Source organism: Salvelinus namaycush, chromosome 13 (assembly GCF_016432855.1).
Source record: "Salvelinus namaycush isolate Seneca chromosome 13, SaNama_1.0, whole genome shotgun sequence".
Lineage (NCBI taxonomy): Eukaryota > Metazoa > Chordata > Actinopteri > Salmoniformes > Salmonidae > Salvelinus > Salvelinus namaycush.
The window spans coordinates 38,254,011-38,274,228 of record NC_052319.1 but is presented as its reverse complement, the minus strand read 5'-3'; the positions used below and the strand labels follow the sequence as shown (position 1 = coordinate 38,274,228).

General features: G+C 43.2%; 1 protein-coding gene across 1 annotated transcript in view; it reads right to left on the bottom strand.

The window, feature by feature from the left end:
• LOC120058514 (probable ubiquitin carboxyl-terminal hydrolase FAF-X) overlaps nt 1-20,218 on the bottom strand; it is a 75,559-nt gene that overhangs the window by 30,903 nt on the left and 24,438 nt on the right. Inside the window, exons 14-29 of the mRNA XM_039007227.1 lie at nt 19,978-20,114; nt 18,408-18,541; nt 18,089-18,179; nt 17,730-17,843; nt 17,345-17,573; nt 10,876-10,971; nt 9,060-9,271; nt 5,868-6,108; nt 5,571-5,720; nt 5,044-5,164; nt 2,367-2,497; nt 1,934-2,212; nt 1,700-1,825; nt 1,432-1,569; nt 590-756; nt 208-316 (exon numbers count right to left, since the gene is read on the bottom strand). Coding sequence (XP_038863155.1) covers nt 208-316; nt 590-756; nt 1,432-1,569; nt 1,700-1,825; nt 1,934-2,212; nt 2,367-2,497; nt 5,044-5,164; nt 5,571-5,720; nt 5,868-6,108; nt 9,060-9,271; nt 10,876-10,971; nt 17,345-17,573; nt 17,730-17,843; nt 18,089-18,179; nt 18,408-18,541; nt 19,978-20,114 — 2,475 coding nt within the window. The remainder of the gene's footprint in view (nt 1-207; nt 317-589; nt 757-1,431; nt 1,570-1,699; nt 1,826-1,933; nt 2,213-2,366; nt 2,498-5,043; nt 5,165-5,570; nt 5,721-5,867; nt 6,109-9,059; nt 9,272-10,875; nt 10,972-17,344; nt 17,574-17,729; nt 17,844-18,088; nt 18,180-18,407; nt 18,542-19,977; nt 20,115-20,218) is intronic.

The window sequence follows — 20,218 nt, the reverse complement described above, 5'->3', positions numbered from 1 at the left end:
ACAGTGAAGAGAGAGGTGCTGCTACGTATCCCCAGCACAGTGAAGAGAGAGGTGCTGCTACGTACCCCCAGCACAGTAGAGAGAGGTGCTGCTACGTACCCCCAGCACAGTGAAGAGAGAGGTGCTGCTACGTACCCCCAGCATAGTGAAGAGAGAGGTGCTGCTACGTACCCCCAGCACAGTGAAGAGAGAGGTGCGGCTACGTACCCCCAGCACAGTGAAGAGGAGGGTGATGAAGAAGAGGAGGGGTCGGTGGCCCATGCAGCACCTGGTGGCCATAAGGAAGAACTGCTCCTGGGCCATCTGACGAACTGACCTGGAAATAGATCAGAGAAGACAATTAAACCACAGACAAACTAATCCATCAATCTACAAACTGACCTGAGGACAGATCAGAGAGGACCATTATTACCATAGACACAGATAGCCCCACATGCTCGTCCACTACACAAAGCAGTTAGACAAAAACCATTGTGGTACACCAGCAACAAACATCCTTGAGGAGTGGCAGGCTTTTGTTCCAGCTCAACGCTAAAACATCTGCTCGACAGAAAGTCAAGACAGACAGACAGACAGGGGGGGTACATACTTGCTGTGGCAGTGCAGTAGCAGGTCTATGATGAAGGTCTGCCAGGCCTTCTCCTTACTGAGTGTGTCCAGAGCGGTGGGCAGCAGGGCGAAACACAGGGTCATGACCTCCAGGGCCTCACAGCACACCTGCTCATCCTCCCCGTCCGGCTCCTTAACCACGTTCGTCTGTAGAGGGGGAGAACACACACACACACCGCTGTGAGTTTACAACACACAAACCTCTTCTCTGTATTTCAGGAAGTAGGCAGCAGGTGCACAGTGCACATAATCAACCTATTAGTCAGCTCAGTAAGCACCAAACGAGCACACACGCGCACACACACACACACACACACACTAGTAAGACAGAAAAACACTCAACTGTGACTGTACAGGCCAAACACAAGCAAACAGATCTGTGACTGTACAGGCCAAACACAAGCAAACAGATCTGTGACTGTACAGGCCAAACACAAGCAAACAGATCTGTGACTGTACAGGCCAAACAGATCTGTGACTGTACAGGCCAAACAGATCTGTGACTGTACAGGCCAAACAGATCTGTGACTGTACAGGCCAAACAGATCTGTGACTGTACAGGCCAAACAGATCTGTGACTGTAAAGGCCAAACACAACCAAACAGATCTGTGACTGTACAGGCCAAACATAAAACACCAACCTTGTATCAAGGAAGAAGATACACTGACAACAAACACTTGTGTCAATACAAATAAACACGCAACACCCCACAACAATGTATCTGCACACTCCAATCTCCTCAGGCTGAGACCAAAATAAAAGCAGACAACATCAATCAATGGACTGTTGGTGGAATGATAAGCAGCCACACAAGTAGGTACCTTGTCATAGATCTTGCTGATCTCTTCATTGGAGCTGAAGACCAGCTGTACGGTGCCACAGCCTGAAGCCCACGCTATCTTCTGCACCGCCCGGATCACACAGATCTCAGGGATGTACTTCGACGCCTGGAAGAAGTTCTGGGAGGGATGGGGAAAGACTTAAATTAGAGGAGATATTACAGTCAATAACATAGCAACATAATGTCTCTCCTCTTTCTATTCCTTATTTCGCTTTCTCTTCAGTCCCTCCCTCCCTCCCCCCTCTCACCTCGTCAGAGATCTGTTGGGCCAGGCGTATAGCTACATTGCGGAGCATGCACTCAGAGGCAGGGTTGGGGAGGTTCTGCAGGGCACTCTGGAGGACCAAAGCCTGGTCGTGAGTGGCCTGGTTGATCTGAAGAAAGGGAGAGGATGTTAACATCAACATGGCTGTCACAATCCTAGTTCACACAAATGTGTTTGTGTGTGTGTGTATAACTGAGTAACTAACTAACTAACTAACCGGTGAGACGGGTGTGGTCCCCTCAGCGTTGGGCTGGCAGGCCTCGGCCACAGCTTTGACGTGTCCGAACCCAATAGCAGTGAGCAGCAGTTTGCCGATCTTAAGAGCGTTGAGGTACGCCCCTCGCCGCGTCTCCATGTCGGCCGACGGCAGGAAGTTGTTCCGCGTGAGCATGCTCAGTACCAGCGGTAGCCCGCCACTCTTCAGGAAGTTGTACTGGAAGTCGCTGGCGTCCTCACCCAATGTGGAGCTGGCTGGCATGAGCAGGGCATACACCACCTGAGGAGGGGATGGGAAGAGAGATATACATGCACAGTGGAAATGGTCAACAGAGAGCAAAGTGTAGACCACCTGCTATGGTAATGATGTGACAGTCAAATCGGCAGCGACAGCACACACACACACACACACACACACACAGGAGGAAACCCACCTCTATGAGGTAGAGGACTTGTGATGGCGAGGGGCCAAAGAAGCGTGAGTCCAGTGTTGGGCTGAGGCCGTTCTCTCCCAGCTTGGCATGGTCCAGACATACACCACGCAGGCTCTCCACGGTACTGTTATCTACACAAACACAATCAACAAGTTCTATACTGTACTGTCATCTACACAATCAACAAGTTCTATACTGTACTGTCATCTACACAATCAACATGTTCTATACTGTACTGTCATCTACACAATCAACATGTTCTATACTGTACTGTCATCTACACAATCAACATGTTCTATACTGTACTGTCATCTACACAATCAACATGTTCTATACTGTACTGTCATCTACACAATCAACAAGTTCTATACTGTACTGTCATCTACACAATCAACATGTTCTATACTGTACTGTCATCTACACAATCAACATGTTCTATACTGTACTGTCATCTACACAATCAACAAGTTCTATACTGTACTGTCATCTACACAATCAACATGTTCTATACTGTACTGTCATCTACACAATCAACAAGTTCTATACTGTACTGTCATCTACACAATCAACATGTTCTATACTGTACTGTCATCTACACAATCAACAAGTTCTATACTGTACTGTCATCTACACAATCAACAAGTTCTATACTGTACTGTCATCTACACAATCAACAAGTTCTATACTGTACTGTCATCTACACAATCAACAGGTTATATACTGTACTGTCATCTACACAATCAACAATTTCTATACTGTACTGTCATCTACACAATCAACAAGTTCTATACTGTACTGTCATCTACACAATCAACATGTTCTATACTGTACTGTCATCTACACAATCAACATGTTCTATACTGTACTGTCATCTACACAATCAACATGTTCTATACTGTACGGTCATCTACACAATCAACATGTTCTATACTGTACTGTCATCTACACAATCAACATGTTCTATACTGTACTGTCATCTACACAATCAACATGTTCTATACTGTACTGTCATCTACACAATCAACATGTTCTATACTGTACGGTCATCTACACAATCAACATGTTCTATACTGTACTGTCATCTACACAATCAACAGGTTCTATACTGTACTGTCATCTACACAATCAACATGTTCTATACCGTACACTCACTGACCAGTTTATTAGGTATACCACCCCGTTTAGGAAAATGGATCGCTCCTACAGACAGTGAGTACCGTAGCCATGGCTAGCTATATAAAGCAGGCAGACCGGCTTCGAGGCATCCAGTTACATTTCGATTGAACGTTAGCATGGGCAAAACGAGTGACCTAAGCAACTTTGAGCGTGGTATGATTGTCGGTGCCAGACGCGCCGGATCCAGTATCTCCGAAACGGCTGCCCACCTGGGCATTTCACCCACAACAGTGTCTAGAGTTTACAGAGAATCGTGCAACAAACAAAAAACATTCAGCCAACAGCAGTCCTGTGGGCAAAAACACCTCATTGATTGGGGGGGGGGGTCGAAGTAGAACAGGCGAACCACGAACAGACAAATAGCGTCTCAGTACAACAGCGTTGTGAAAAACGGCGTCTCAGAACACACAACTCATCGGTCTGTATCACGGATGGGCTACTGCAGCACACGACCATAGCAGGTTCCACTCCTATCAGCTAAGAACAAGAAGAAGTGACTCCAGCAGCACACGACCACAGCAGGTTCCTATCAGCTAAGAACAAGAAGAAGCGGCTCCAGTGGGCACGCGATCACCAACACTGGACAACAGAGGAGTGGAAAAACATCGCTTGGAACATGACAGTGAGTTCAGTTTACTTGAGTGTCCTGGTCAGTCCCCAGACCTGGTCACTCCCCAGACCTCAACCCAATAGACCATCTATGGGATGAGATGGAACGGGCTGGTCACAGCATGAATGTATCACCATCCAATCTGCAGCAATTGGACTAACATGCCTGTGGAACATTTCTGAAGAATTCAGGCTGCTCTGGAGGAAAAGGGGGGTCTGAACCGGTACTAGATGTGTGTACCTAATAAACTTTTCGGTGAGTGAGACATTTTGTCTAACAAGACTAGAAGAGATCACAGTGACTTTGGAAGAGGAGTCTCAAAGGATCATAGGGGGTTTAAAGTGTTTGTGTGTCTCAGTCACTAGATCTCAACCCAATTGAACACTTACGGGAGATTCTGGAGCGGCGCCTAAGAGTGTTTCCCACAACCATCAACAACACACCAAATTAAAAGGTATTTCTTGTGGAAGAATGGTGTCGCATCCATCCAATAGAGTTCCAGACACAATCTATGCCAAGGCGCATTGAAGCTGTTCTGGTGGCCCCTATTAAGACACTTAGTTGATGTTTCCTTTATTTTTTATTAGTTATCTGTATATCGGTCATATACACATCTCACGTTTATCCACCAGTGCTGGCTTGGTAAATATCTTTGAGAAAAATATAGCAATGTCATGAGAGAAACCTATCTACGGCTACATCCCAATTCGCCAACCTTCTCCTGAAATGTGCACTTGCACGCTTCCCATTGTAGATTTAACAATGTTGGAAAACTCTCTATAACGCACCATTTTTTTATTTTATCCATGACGGGGAGTATGCTAGTGCACATTTGGGGAGAAGGGTGGAGAATAAGGGCATGGCCCACATGTACCACAGAGAGTACTGTACCTGGAGGCATCAGCTTCATGAGTACTCTGGCTCCGTCTCGTAGCAGAGGCATGTTGGGGCTACAGCCCAGGTCTGCTACCTGCCACAGGAAGGAGACGTAGCGCAGGTGGAGAGACATGATCTGAAGACAGAGCGAGACCAGAGAGACGAGACAAGGGGTTACTCATCTGCGATCATGCATCGATAGGCCAGACATGCATCTTTTTTGAGACAAACTTGTTTTGATGACAGTAGTTACAAGTGTGGACTGTGGAGTAGAGAACAGTACATTAACTGCAGAGTCGCTGTAGTTGAAAATGGCATTTTGACATTGCAGTTTTTCTACTATCTGGATGCTTTCCTATCAATTTTTTTTCGAGTCAAGGACCAAGAGAGCTAGGCACCCTTCCCAAGTAATGGTGACTGACGAGATAACGACGCACCACTCCGGTGGAAGCAGCTGTGAGTATGTTTAAAATTCACTTACCACTCCAGGGAGACAGCTGTGTGTGTGTGTGTGTGTGTGTCTGTGTTTAAAAGTCACTCACCACTCCAGGGAGGCAGCTCTCCACCTCGGGGTTGGGCCCTTCGCTGAAGTGGTTGCCATGGTTACCCGGTGAGCCAGTGGAAGAGTCCGAGGAGCTGTCTGGGCTGGAGGGCATGTTGGCACTCACCTGGGTCAGCTTGGCTGTGATCAACTACACACACACACGGGAGAATATAAGACAGACAAACCATTCCGTATAAATAGTCAAAGAAAAAAATGACCCAAACGAACATAAACAAGCTGTAAAGACTAAAGAAAAAAACAATGCACTCGTCAAAACATGGCTCATTGCACTCACCGTTTTGTCTTTCAGGTTGAGCTGGCCAATCAGCTTCCTGTCGTCGGCTGGGTCGACGACCTCCCCGCCAATGAAGAGCTCTATTTTTGTGTGCGTAGCGTTAGCCTTGATGCGTGTGAGGATACCGCGGCGCACTGAGCCAATGGTGTCGTTGGTGTGAGACCAGATGTCTAGGTCATCCACCTGACGGCCCTGGTTAGGGAAACGCACGATCAACGTGATGTGCTTCCCCCGAAACGCCCTGAGAGAAGAGAGAGAGAGAGGAGATTTTTGTTGAACTTTTATTTATTCAGGGAAACCCATTGAGACCAGGGTCTCATTTATAAAAGGTGCCCGAAGGAAAACAATACAACAAATTCAAAATAATCAGTATAAATAAAATACAAATGACAAAATCAACATGACAGCTTCAAACACCACAAATACAATTATTCAATCCAAACAGTGACAATTGTCATTCAATTCATTCAACATTAAAGTTCTAAACTTCCCTAGAGGCACCAGGGTGTCAAGATGTAGGAAGTTTGTAAGCTATTCCAAAAGTGGGGACAGCACTAAAACTGAAAGCGGATTTACCTAGAACGGTAACGCACTAGTGGAACCTGGAGAGTTAACCATCCCTGTGAACAGGTTTGGGGTCTATTTTTATTTTAACAGTGAAGTGAGGTAGGTAGGAAGCTTGTGTAGTAGCGCTTTGTAAACAAAAAGGGAGTAATGAAGACATCTACGGGACTTTTATGAGGACCAGTCATCCTTTGATACAGGATGCAGTGATGCGTTCTATAAACTGTAAACTGCGATAAAGCGAAGTGCACTATGATAAAAGGTGTCACCATAGTCATGAACTGGCAGGAAAGTTGACTGTACAATCTGCTTCCTGCTGTTTAGGGAGAGGCATGATCTATTTCTATTTGTTTTTAAAGCGTACTTTTAAATGTCAGCTTCTTAACTTTCCCATCGGTATGTTTTTTTAAACTGCAAATTATTGTCAATTCAAAAGCACAGATATTTATAGGTGGGAAGGTGCTTGCTGAAACACCCATCCAATGCATAAATGTGTAACCCATCTGAAATATATTTCTATGAGAATTAGAAAACAGCATACATTTAGTTGTTTTTCCCCACATGAAGTACTAATTTTAAAATCAACAAGGACTTTTTGTAAGGCAACAAAATCAGTTTGCAGCTACAACATAGGGGACAATAGTGTAAATAACAGGGTCATCAGCATACATACAGATGAATGTTACAGGTTTTTGCAGATAGACCAATATTATTTATATAAATAGTAAAAAGGACAAGTCCCAAAATTGACACATGCGGAACACCTTTAGTAATATTGAGGTAACTTGACACCATCAGAAAGCACACAGTATCCTGTCTGACATGTAGTTCCAAAACTACCTGCAAGACACCTGGTCGTGACCAATTTCAGACACTCTTTGAATGAGTAGGGGATGGTCGACAGTATCAAAGGCCTTAGAAACGTCTAGAAATATGGCAGCACAGTGATTCCTATGATCTAAGCAATGTAATATATAATTTAAGACAAGCAGAGCTGCTGAAACGGTGCCATGTCCAGGTCTAACACCAGACTGGTGTTCATTAACAATATCATTTGAAGTGAAAAAAGTTCTTAGCTGCTAGTTTTCCAGTGGTTCTAATATTAGATTGTTTAGAAATTGGGCAGAAGTTATCTAGGTCAGAAGGTTCTCCACTTTTGTAAAAGGGGAGGACATGCACCGCCTTCCAGGTCTTAGGGATAGCACCAGAAGCAATTGTTAAATAAAAAATGTGGGTCAAAGATTCTACAATGTACCGGGCAGAAAGCTGCAGTAGAAAGGGATCAAGCGAATTAGCTCCTGTGGATTATTATTTATTTTTTATTCTGCAAGGCACTACATTCATTGACATAAATGGTTCAAATGAGGAAGAAGAAGAGTATGTCTGGAAGAGCATGATTATCTGGTATCTGTTTATAGGTGAATAAAGGACAAAAAGAGAGCAATGAAGGTATTTTCAGAAACCGTTCTTTCAAATAGATGGCCAGCTGAGGCAAAATGGTTATTAAAAAGTACAACCAATGTAATTTTTATCTGTTATGGTACCAGAGGCTGTCATAACCTGCTAGGGAAATGAGGGGGTCGTTTTTTTCAAAAGATTTGACCACTCCAGAATTTAGCTGGATTTCCACCACTCTAAGTTACACAATTCAAGAAGAATGTTGACTGCTTTTCTAACCAGAGTAAGACATCTACTTCTCAAATGTCTGAAGGACTGCCAATCAGAGGTAGAATCAGTCAATCTAACCTTAGCCCAAGCTTAGTTTCTTTCATGAAATCTTTCAGACAATTAATGCGTGAACCATGGGTTAGATCTGTCCTTTACTCTTAATCTTTATATGGGGCATTCTTATGTGCAACAGAGTTAAACAGAGAGGTAAAACATTTAAGGGCCTGATTTGAATCAGAGATAGAGGACATAACCCCAAGTCATACAGGAAATGTTACTCATTGAAAATTCTAAAATGTATCTTTGTAATAATGCGTAAACACGATTTAAGTAGCTTAGTATCTCTAATACATGCAATGGGACAACAGTCACTGAGCTCATTAGCAAAGATTCCATTGGCTGTATACTTATACGGGGCGTTTGTCAGAATGATATCCAAGAGAGTCGATTTTTCAGGGTGTTTTAAGTTGGGGTGGTATGGTTTAGTTATCAGTGGAGTTAAATTTAGCTCAGTATAAATATCCTCCAGTCTATCTGATAATGGAATCAACCAATCCAGGTTAAAATCACCCAATATTAATACAGATTTAGCATAGTTAGACAGCAAGTCAGACAATTTGCTAAGGGCAATAAACTCCCACTAACGTTCCACTCCCACTCAAATGTATTGGGCATAGAGCTGGTAATACAGACATCAACATTCAAGTTGTTCTTTATGAATATGGCGACACCCCCACCTCTGTCAGATCAATAAACATCATATCCATTCAGAGACACATACGAGTCTGGCACAGACTTTTTTGAACCAAGTCTCAGTAATTATCTAAATGTATGGAAATGAGAGAGAGCAGTGAGGACAGACATATGGAGAGAGAGTGGTCAAGACAAAATGGGAAAGCATTTATCAGGACAAAAGGCTCAATATCAGTGCTTCTGCGTGGATGAGTCCGTCCGTCCTACCTGGACATGGGCAGTATGGTCCTCTCCTCATGGTAGTCACTGTCACACTCGTTGATGTACTCCTTGAGCACAGTGAGCACGCGGACCATGCGGATGGCCTCCTGCCGGGCACAGTTGATGCTGTCCTTGTCCCCTTCCAGGACACACAGCGTATCGTACGACGCCTTCAGGCGGTCGAAACATGACTGGATGAAATCCTCGTGGATCTCTACCTGCATTGGGGGAGATGAGGGGGAGGACGGCAGGGGGGGAAGGACAGTCAGAGTAGTGAGTTCAGGAGGGGGAGAGTCATGTCTAATGGTTGACAGTGTTTGTATGGAACTAAATGCAGTGTGTTCCAATCCATCCGTCAGGAATCAGGTGCTAGTACTGGAAATAGTACCAATTAGGGATGCACATTTTGGTCAATTCTGCTTTCGAATAACCAACCCTCATTAACCGGACAACAAACTGTTATATTTTTTCCTAACAGTAAAATGACGTGACCAACAGAAAATACTATGCATGTATTCAAGGAACAGACATTTTTCATTGAGCTTAATAAAAACATGCAACAATAGTAAGCCTATCGTCTTCCAGTCAAAAGGGTATAGCCTGTTATTGAACATTCAACTTCTTTAATGAAGCAGCCAATAAAACGTAATTTGTCAAAATACAATTTGTGGGAAAACACTGTTCTAAACAGCACACCTAATGCGAACGGTTCCATATGTGACTGAGATGAAAATCTCAGTTAGAAACATAGAAAGAGGGGGAATCTAATAACAACTAGGATGGGTTACTAATATGACTAGGAAATGTTGGTTAATGGCACAAGGAAGTATTTACTAAAAGAATGCCTCAACAATTCTAGGGCAGAATTTTGGCTAGGCTACTTTGAAGCAAGGTAAGACATGACTCATTCTTTGAAGTGAAGTAAATTGTTCAGGTTTCAAACAGTTATATTGCCTCAAGCGCACATTGTAAAGTGGTGGATGACGTCCTGATAGCCGGCCTACCGCCGACTATAGCCGGCCTACCGCCGACTATAGCCGGCCTACCGCCGACTATAGCCGGCCTACCGCCGACTATAGCCGGCCTACCGCCGACTATAGCCGGCCTACCGCCGACTATAGCCGGCCTACCGCCGACTATAGCCGGCCTACCGCCGACTATAGCCGGCCTACCGTTGACTATAGCCTATGCACTTGAATGGCGAATGGGAGGAGTGCTTTAATTATGGAGTTGAGATTGAGAAATAAAAATAGTAGCTAATTTTAATTGTGGCCATTAAATGTGGCCGTTAAAACACGCAAATTGTTATTTGTTGTGCAACAACTGGGCTTTAAAAAAAAAAAGCTCATAACTCCAGTATCAGCATTTTGAGGAGATGCTCTCGTGCTGTCTGACAGGTGATAGGCCTTTACGCTTTTCAAACTAGGCTCTGTATGCTGCGTGCCTGTGATAAGATATATGACTAAAGAAAATACATAATCCAATTTAATTCCACTAAATGATGCAAATTAACCTATAGACCGATAAGCATGACTGGTGAAATATATTTTTCGGCAGTTAACCACGTTAACATCCATAAAACCAATATGTGCAACAGGGATCCCAGAGGTAGGGAATGGAAAACAGTTGCTGTAGTGTTGTATCACACTGACTGTCCCGGTCTAAATTATCATCAACTATCATTGATCAGCAATACAATCACTATTCTATTCATGACTGTGTTTATATGTAAGTGGTTGTCTCAAAATGGCTAAATGATTTAGGATGACCTAACAGCAGATTGAGCTGTTATTGTTACCGGGACAGGAGACACCCAGGTTACCTGATTGACTTGTAGTTTTGGTCCAAGGTTGGTGTAGATCTCTTTCAGCAGGTCTATGGCTCGACTGGCGATGTCATCGCTCCCTTGAATTACGACCTGGCAAGAGGAAATTTCAGATGGAATCAATGGACGCCTCCGCCATTCTCTCTCTCTATCACACAGCCCTGGAGACAACACTGAACAGTGTGTTATGACTCATCCAGAGTAGAGGGGACCATTAATAGGCACTCAGCAACAGCCCACAGAATCATCACCAGTCACTACCGCTGACCCTGATTTCACACACTAACAGCAGTACATTAACCCAGCCTCAAATACTGTGTGTGTGTGTGTGTACGCGCTAAATGTGTACCACGCAAGGCTTACCAGCCAAATCAATAACATCAGCGCTGTAAAATGAGCTTTGCTTAGGATGCAATAAAATTAATTCACAACCAAACATTGCATATGAGAAAATCCTATGAGCTCAAATGTAGCCTAGTGCAAAAAGGCTGAATACCCAAATATACATTAACACAACTCCTGAATCAGCTATGCATAGCACGTGAGAAAAAGGTTTAGAAATCCCACATCTAAAACAAATGAACCTGTGAATCATCTAATATGCCCAGAGCGTGAATAACAAGGTTAGAAGAACACTTTGAACCAACACATGTTTCATCATCATCAGAAGCCATTGGAATAACAGCTCATTCCTATACAACATCATCATCAGAAGCCATTGGACTGACTGACAGCCTATACAACATCATCATCAGAAGCCATTGGACTGACTGACAGCCTATACAACATCATCATCAGAAGCCATTGGACTGACTGACAGCCTATACAACATCATCATCAGAAGCCATTGGACTGACTGACAGCCTATACAACATCATCATCAGAAGCCATTGGACTGACTAACGGTGTAACAGTTCGACCAATCCCACGGTTTGGTACATATTGCGGTTTTTGGGTCACGGTACAGCTGAAAAATGAAATTCCAACAGTTACTGTTGTTAATGTTTGTTTATGGGCCAAATACATTAAATTTAAAAGCACCCTAATTCACAATGTGACATTATTGTCTGTTGTGACAGGGATTGTTATGTTGGGCCTCAAGGACCCATTCCGAAATGGACCTGGGGCTTTCCCAACCCGACAAATAGGCATCATACATTTTTCAATATAGAGACCAGTTCCGTATAGACGTGGTCGGATCCGAGTGAGGGAAGCAGCCGAAAAGTCAACTTGTAAACTACTTTTTTAACTAGAGCGGATGCAGCTTGAGGGAGAGCAGGCAGAGGGGCCTTGCGGTGTGTGTGCTGTGAGCGAGTGAAACGGTAGCAAGGGAGAAAGCACCCAACCGAGCCAACTTGCGCTAGTAGACTTAACTTCTAGCGTGTCATTGCTAGGCTATTAATCATCCCATATGATTACCTAGAAACATGTCTTGACGGCATCAAACCGAGAGAAGCTAGTTGGCTAAGAGAGCTAGCTAAATTAGCTGCTAATTGAGTCTGCATGGGCGTTCTTCCTTGCCTAGTTACAAAGAACACCTCTGTAATATTCATATAAATAGCAGCCTACCTGGCTCTTGTTTGTTGTAGCATATACTTCTCATTTAACTTTTAATTCCGTCATTTTAATTCCATTTTCCATTGATTAGATAATCTCCTAACTTGCTTTATCAGACACTGACGCTCTGACTGTAGTGGCGCTTTGATTACTTGTGATTGGACGACAAGCTACACGCACCACTCTGCATAGGCTATTCTCGTTGAGCAGTGGGGAACATAATATTAACGTTTTATCTGTCCATCGCCGTTTTAATCGACTGTGAAGCCAAAATGTTCCTAAAAGATGGCGAAAAGGATTGTTTGAAATCCGCTAGTTAAGATTTGAATTTTGATTACATCGGGCACATGGACTGTAGTTTTAGCAGAATAGCCTAGAATGTGTTTTTCAGCTCAGATTTACTCACTTGGCAATGGCATAAAATGCAGCGTAGCCTATAGACAGTGTTTTATATACTCATTCGGGTTCACAGTGCGGACGGAACCGAGGTCTCCTTCCCGAGCTGTTCTGTACAAATACATGTACCGTTAAAGCCATAACAGACTACACAACATCATCGGAAGCCATTGGACTGACAGACTCCACAACATTTAAACAGCCCTCCATCCTCAGCACCACAGAAGCTGATGTTCGGTTTAGCAGCATCCAGAAGACTTGTCTGTTCCTCTGTGATGTAAGGACTGCATTTAACACAGAGGGATTACAGGCCATGTAGGTCACAAACAGCTAGGCTGCTAACTAACTGGGTCAGCCACCCACCCTCTCCCATACATCCATACTCACTAAGTCTATCAGTTCCAGTTGCTCTGAAACAATCCCACAGAACCCAGAGGTTTATAGATGCACGAAAATGACTAATGAGCATCACCTCAAATAGCAGCATTCAGAGAGTATGTCTTCTTTGAAGTTGTGCATTTTGAATTTTGGCTTGGTGAGACAGAAGACAACATGATCAAGAAAGCAGCAGAGTAAAATGCTTGAGCAGTTCATTAATATATATACAGTAGGCTAGACATGCCGTCAGTCATTTCACCATTTGTTTCAGACACAGAGGCCTCCAAATATAAACATCTAGATACACAACGGGCCAGAAAAGGCAACGGGTGTAGGTAGAACATACAGTGCCGTCGGAAAGTAGTCAGACCCCTTATTCTAAAATTGATTACATTTATTTTTTCCTTCAACAAAGCAAAAACAGATTTTTAGAAATGTTTGCTAGATTAAATAAAAAACAGAAACATCACTTTTACATAAGTATTCAGACCCTTTGCTCAGTACCATTTTGAAGCAGCTTTGGCAGAGATTACAGCCTCGAGTCTTCTTGGGTATGACACAAGCTTGGCACACCTGTATCTGTGGAGTTTCTCCCATTCTTCTCTGCAGATCCTCTCAAGCTCTGTCAGGCTGGATGGGGAGCGTTGCTGCACAGCTATTTTCATGTCTCTCTAGAGATGCTAGATCGGGTTCAAGTCCGGGCTCTGGCTGGGCCACTTAAGGACATTCAGAGTCCCGAAGTTTAGTGGTGTAAAGTACTTAAGTAAAAATACTTTCATGTACTACGTATTTTTTTTAGGGTATCTGTACTTTGACAACTTTTACTTCACTACATTCCTAAAGAAAATAATGTACTTTTTACTCCATACATTTTCTCTGACACAGAAAAGTACTTGTTACATTTAGAATGCTTAGCAGGACAGGAAAATGGTCCAATTCGTGCACATATCAAAAAAACATCCTTAGTCAACCTTACTGCCTATGATCTGGCGGACTCACTAAATACAAATGCTTCGTTTGTAAGTTTTCTGAGTGTTGGGGTGTACCCCTGGCTCCCCATAAATAAACACAAAACAAGAAAATGGTGACCTCTGGTTTGCTTAATATAAAGGAATTTGCAATGATTTATACTTTTACTTTTGATACTTAAGTATATTTTAGCAATTACATGTACATTTGATACTGAAGTATATTTAAAACCAAATACTTTTAACTCAAGTAGTATTTTACTGGGTGACTTAATTTTCTATTAAGGTATCATTTACTTTTACTCAAGTATGATAATTGCTGAGGGAAGCTGAGGGTTGGGATGTGGAATTGGAGACAAGTGGGAGTGGAGTTGCTGGGCGGGGGATAGAATGACGTTCAAAGATAAAGTCAAAATAAAACGTAAAAAGTACGTTTGAATGACAGAGGGGCAGTGTTGTTACAGCTAATGCCGGTTTGTCTGAGGCTGATGCCGTGCAGGTATTTGTACACATGCACACATACACGTAAATAGTGCCATACATGCACTCAAACATATTCAGTTGGCCTTGCTGTTATGATTTGTTGTCCTTGATGTCTTTTGCATTGTTGTTCTCTGTTTTCCTTTGTCTTTCTTTTCTCTCTTTTGTTCCTTGGGCCGGTGGCTGATGAATCGCTGTTTCGGGTACCTGTTTTTGACCTTGTGGGAGATCTGTTGACGTGCCCTTGAGCACGGCGTTGACCCTGGTTGCTTCTGTGTGTCGCTCTGGATGGGAGTCTGTTAGATGACTAATGTGATGTAGTTATTGGGCGGCTTCACTGCAAGTATATTGTATGTTATAAATACTCAATACATTTTTAAAAAGTATGATAATTGCGTACTTTTTCCACCACTGCCCGAAGCCACTCCTGCGTGGTCTTGTCTGTGTGCTTAGGGTTGTTGTCCTGTTGGAAGGTGAACATTTGCCCCAGTCGGAGGTCCTGAGTGATCTGGAGCAGGTTTTCATCAAGGATCTCTCTGTACTTTTCTAGTTTCATCTTTCCCCTCGATCCTGCCACCACCATGCTGGTTTCATCAGACCAGAGAATCTTGTTTCTCATTGTCTGACAGTCTTTAGGTGCCTTTTGGCAAACTCCAAGTGAGCTGTCGTGTGCCTTTTACTGAGGAGTGGCTTCCGTCTGGCCACTACCATAAAGGCCTGATTGGTGGAGTGCTGCAGAGATGGTTGTCCTTCTGGAAGGTTCTCCCATCTCAACAGAGATACTCTGGAGCTCTGTTAGTGACCATCGGGTTCTTGGTCACCTCCCAGACCAAGGCCCTTCCCCCCCGATTGTTCAGTTTGGCCAGGCGGTCAAGCTCTAGGAAGAGTCTTGGTGATTCCAAACTTCTTCCATTTAAGAATGATGGAGGCCACTGTGTTCAATAATGCAGAAATGTTTTGGTACCCTTCCCCAGATCTGTGCCTCAACACAATCTTGTCTCGAAGAACTACAGACAAATCCTTCGACCTCATGGTTTGGTTTTTGATCTGACATGCACTATCAACTGTGAGACCTTATATAAACAGGTGTGTGCTTTTCCAAACCATGTCCAATCAGTTGAATTTACCAAAAAGTGTACTCCAATCAAGTTGTAGAAATGTCAAGGATGATCAATGGAAACAGGATGCACCTGAGCTCAATTTGGACTCTCATAGCGAAGGGTCTGAATACTTAAGTAAATAAGATACATTTGCAAAAATGTCTAAAACCCTGTTTTCGCTTTGTCATTATGGGGTATCGTGTGTAGATTGATGAGGATTTTTATTTAATTAATCTATTTTAAATTAAGGCTGCAACGTAACAAAATGTGGGAAAAGTCAAGAGGTCTGAATACTTTCTGAAGTATATGTAGTCCATAGGGAGTTCAAGGTTTAAAAAGATGGTTACAGCTGTCTGCATAACCACAGTGCTGAGGCTTTATAAACACCACCTTCCGGAGGAAGTCCAGCCCAATGTTCCCTCAATTTGTTCAGCACTTAGCTAACTTCTTGTACCCGCTTTAAGTTTTACAGTTTTAACAGTGGTCAGGTAGGCTACTGTGGCTATTTGATCATAATGTAGGCCTACCAGAGTGGCCTACCATCAAAAACAATGGAGAAAATGCATCCCGTAACATTTCAACATGGAAATAGCTGTTCTACCATTCAGCCTACAGTAGCAGCCAATGTGTGGTGTTCAATGAGACTTTTGGGAAAAAAACAATGCAGGGCTTGACATTAACCTGTTCATCCACTTGTCAAGGAGGCAATTGAAAATGTTGTTTGATGCAAGAAACCACTTGACAAAATAAAATGCATAATTATTCCCATACCATTATTACAGAGAACCAGACAAATTATGCTACTCCTGTGCCTATTTGCTCCTTAGCTTATTTAAGGCTGTCTCAAAATACAACCCCGCCCCTTTAAGACAAAAAAAATTATCGAATTAACTGACACACTTTTCAAAGATGGCTAGAAATGCACACGTTTTGTGCTCTTGTAGGAAGCAACCACTCCCCCATTGCTGACAACAAATGATCTATAACTGGGCTAACAACTCACTATCTAGCAAATGATATGAACAAATATACAAATGTGCACAAGTGTTTACATACAGCTCTCGCTTTGATCTCAAAACAAGCGCATCTACTCACAACCGCTCATGCTGTAAACACAGTCCAGATGAAAGTGAATGGCACATAACCATATATGGCAATGGTCTATTTGCATATAGGCCTACTGCAGCTCTGTTTGGTTACAGTGCACCGGTCTGTGTAGAGTACGGGCCTGAGTCATGCCTTTCAATGCTATTGAATCCTATTCCGATGTATTCTGCCTAAAACAAAATCTCATGCATAGTTGGTTTTGCATACTAAGTATTGCATAGTTCGTTTTTGTTTCGGTATTGCATTGACAGTGGCTAATACTGTGTTGCATCAATCACAATTCCCACAGTAAACGGAAAGGTTGATAGTGTTAACTAACTGGGAAAACTCTAGAAAGTTTAGTGAAGTTCAATCTCATGCTTCTCTGCATGGGCTGATATTTATTCTGCACTAGAGGGAACATTGGTCCAGCCCTACAAGTAGCAACAGCTGCCAGTTATAACAGCTTCATAACAGTGATAAGTAGGCTAAATAACTCACCCTCCAGAGGTAGTCCAGGCCTATGAGTTCCAGGTCGTCCATCATGTAGGCCCTGCGTTTGGCCACCAGCTTGCCCTCCCTGCAGTTGACGGCCTTGAAGAACCTCTCAAAGCACTTCATGCCGTTCTCCGTGAGCAGAGACGGGTCCAGCTGCAGAACGTTGTTCTCAAAGAAGTCCTTGTTGATGTCCGGGTCCAGGTCTGGCTCATCTCCCATCAGCTTCGAGTACCTGTGTAAGAAAAACAGAGTTGACTTGGTGTTTTTCGTGTTGATAAAATGTAGATCATTTGAGTTGTTCTCTATAAATGAGTAAAAGGAAATAGAAAGATGTTGGAGCCATATTCACCCTTTCGAGGTGATAATAATATTGACGATGGCAGCGTACCATTTGAAGCAGGCCTCTCGGTCACAAAGAAAGACTGCGTTCTCAGCCAGGCACTTCCAGATCTGTTTGGCCTGAGGAGCACAGAGCCACAACTGGCCGTCCTTCAGCAGGAACCTGGGGACAACACAGACACATACATTAACCATGAAGATCAGACTACAGTGGCTCAGTTTACCGTTCACTTCCATTCACTAATCCATGAAGACGAGCTGGGTCATATTCATTAGGTCATGCAATGTAAAACTTTTTTAAAGGGCTCTGCAATGGAAAACAGAAATGAGCGCTTCAGTCCCTACCGGTTACAGTCTTTTCATCTGTTTGGTGCCTAATGATACTACCCTGCGGATGTGATGTCATACCTCAGGAAGTTGAGTCTCTCCTGGACTTCCTGTACGTGGCTGTAGCGGCTCCCTACCCTCACCGTCTGGGGGTCAAACTCCGCCTGCTCGGCTACACGACACACACAATCATCTATGTGAGGGCTCAAGGTGCATCTTAAAATTTTACCCAAATGCTGAGGTTTTTCAAATGGAAAACTAACATGGCAATTGCCCCAGGGTTAGAAAAAGAGGGTAGATAGCAGAATATCTGAAATACTATTCTGAAAGTCTGAAAGTCAAGAATGAGGCAACGGTGATGAATGAGAAAATGTCCCCCCCTGTGTGAGGTGGTCCGTACCTTTAGAGAACTGCCTCATGGTCTCCATGTAGGCAGAGAGGTTCTCAGCCACCAGCGTGACCAGGGCATGGTTGTGTTGCAGCTGGTTAATCAGGTCATGACGATAGAACACATGAGGACTCCTCTGGGTCTGACTGTAGAGCAGAGAGAGAGGGATGGAGAGAGAGAGAGATAAAAGTTCAGAGACTTAGTCACCATGTCTATGACAGGCTGACAACATCAACTTTTACATCAACCCCCCTCATACTAATGAAATTACAATAATTTATCTGCAAAATGTTGTTGCTTCTCTGCACCTGTAGTGCAAAGAAAGCAGTATTGGTATATCCAGCATTCTAAACAGTACCTCAGGATCTGTGTGTGGGTGTGTGTCTGTGTGTGCAGAAAGAGAAATGGTGATGAATTTCATTCTTAAAATCACTACGATGTGTTTCGGAAACGTGAGTAAGCAGTGCTCCCAGAAATGCCCCCCAAATGTCACCCTGCAAACAGTCAGGTGATTGGAGCTAAGAGGAGCTGGTGCAGAAAGAGACGCTTTTGAGTGCATCTCAAATTACACCCTATTTCCCATGTAGTGCACTACTTTTGCATGCAATTCCCCATACAGTACACTAATTGACAAGAGACCTTTGTGGCTCTGGTGAAAAGTAGTGCACTATGAGGTAATTTGTGGCTCTGGTCAAAGGTAGTGCAGTAGTGTAGGGAATATGGTGTAATTTGAGGTTTACCTTGAGAAAGGTTTGCTAAAGCAGATTTATGAATGAAAATAAACATTACAGATCTGTTGTACCATCTGAGAGAAAGAGTGAATTTAGACATAACAATTTCAAAGTTTGATTTTTGCCATAATATCCCCCAAATTAGCTGTCAACTTACCCCACTAAGTTCGTTTGTATGTTAATAGGCATTTTCTTTCTGAAAAACAACAGGCATGTGGTGTGCTACATATTTGCTGCATTTACCAATGCTACTTCAGTCAGTACAACTGCACGTTATTAAAAGCAGCACCTAATTCAACAATATCTATGCTACTTTGAGAGCTCAGCGTTAAAGAAGCAAGATACAGTACATTCGCTCATTTTTAGCCTAAGAATTATCACTGTCTAAGTGAAAACCAGATCAAACTGGATGGCAAGGTCAAATATCAGACTGTTAACAGAAAATGCCTGTTTACAAAAGAGTTAGCATGCTTCAGCCCCTCTGGAAATGTGATTAAAATGCCAGGGACATCTGAGTGTCAGCTATGTGAAAAATTAAGGCCATGCTTTAAAGGCGTAGAGCAAATGTATAACCAAGCATAGCATTCTGAGCGCAACCAAAATGAAAGTGGTGTGAATATTTACAATGTTGCAGATAGAGCTGACAAAATTCCTTATTCTACATTACAAATAAGCATGTCTGCTATCCAGTGTACATTTCTGTCTGTTACCTTGTGTCCTTCTGAATAAGCCTCAATTTGTACTCATTCTGTTTCCATATCTTTGTAAATCACAAACATGTTCAACAGAGTTTATGAATTATGTCTCCCTCCCAGCCCGTAGTTGAACTCGGACCCTGTCCATCTCCTTACCTGAGATTCTGAGGAGCCTCTCCGAACAGGCTACAGATCTCTCGGATCTGCTTTAGTGCAGGAATCACCCATTTGTCATTGGTGCGCAACTCTTCTATGAAGCGATCGATCCACTGGATCTTCTGCGTGTCTCTATCCTGAAATGAACAAGAACATTAACATCAACAGTATTCAAGGAACACACACAGCCATAAGCCAATTCTTGCTAGCACCCCAATAGACCCCTAAAACATTGACTGGT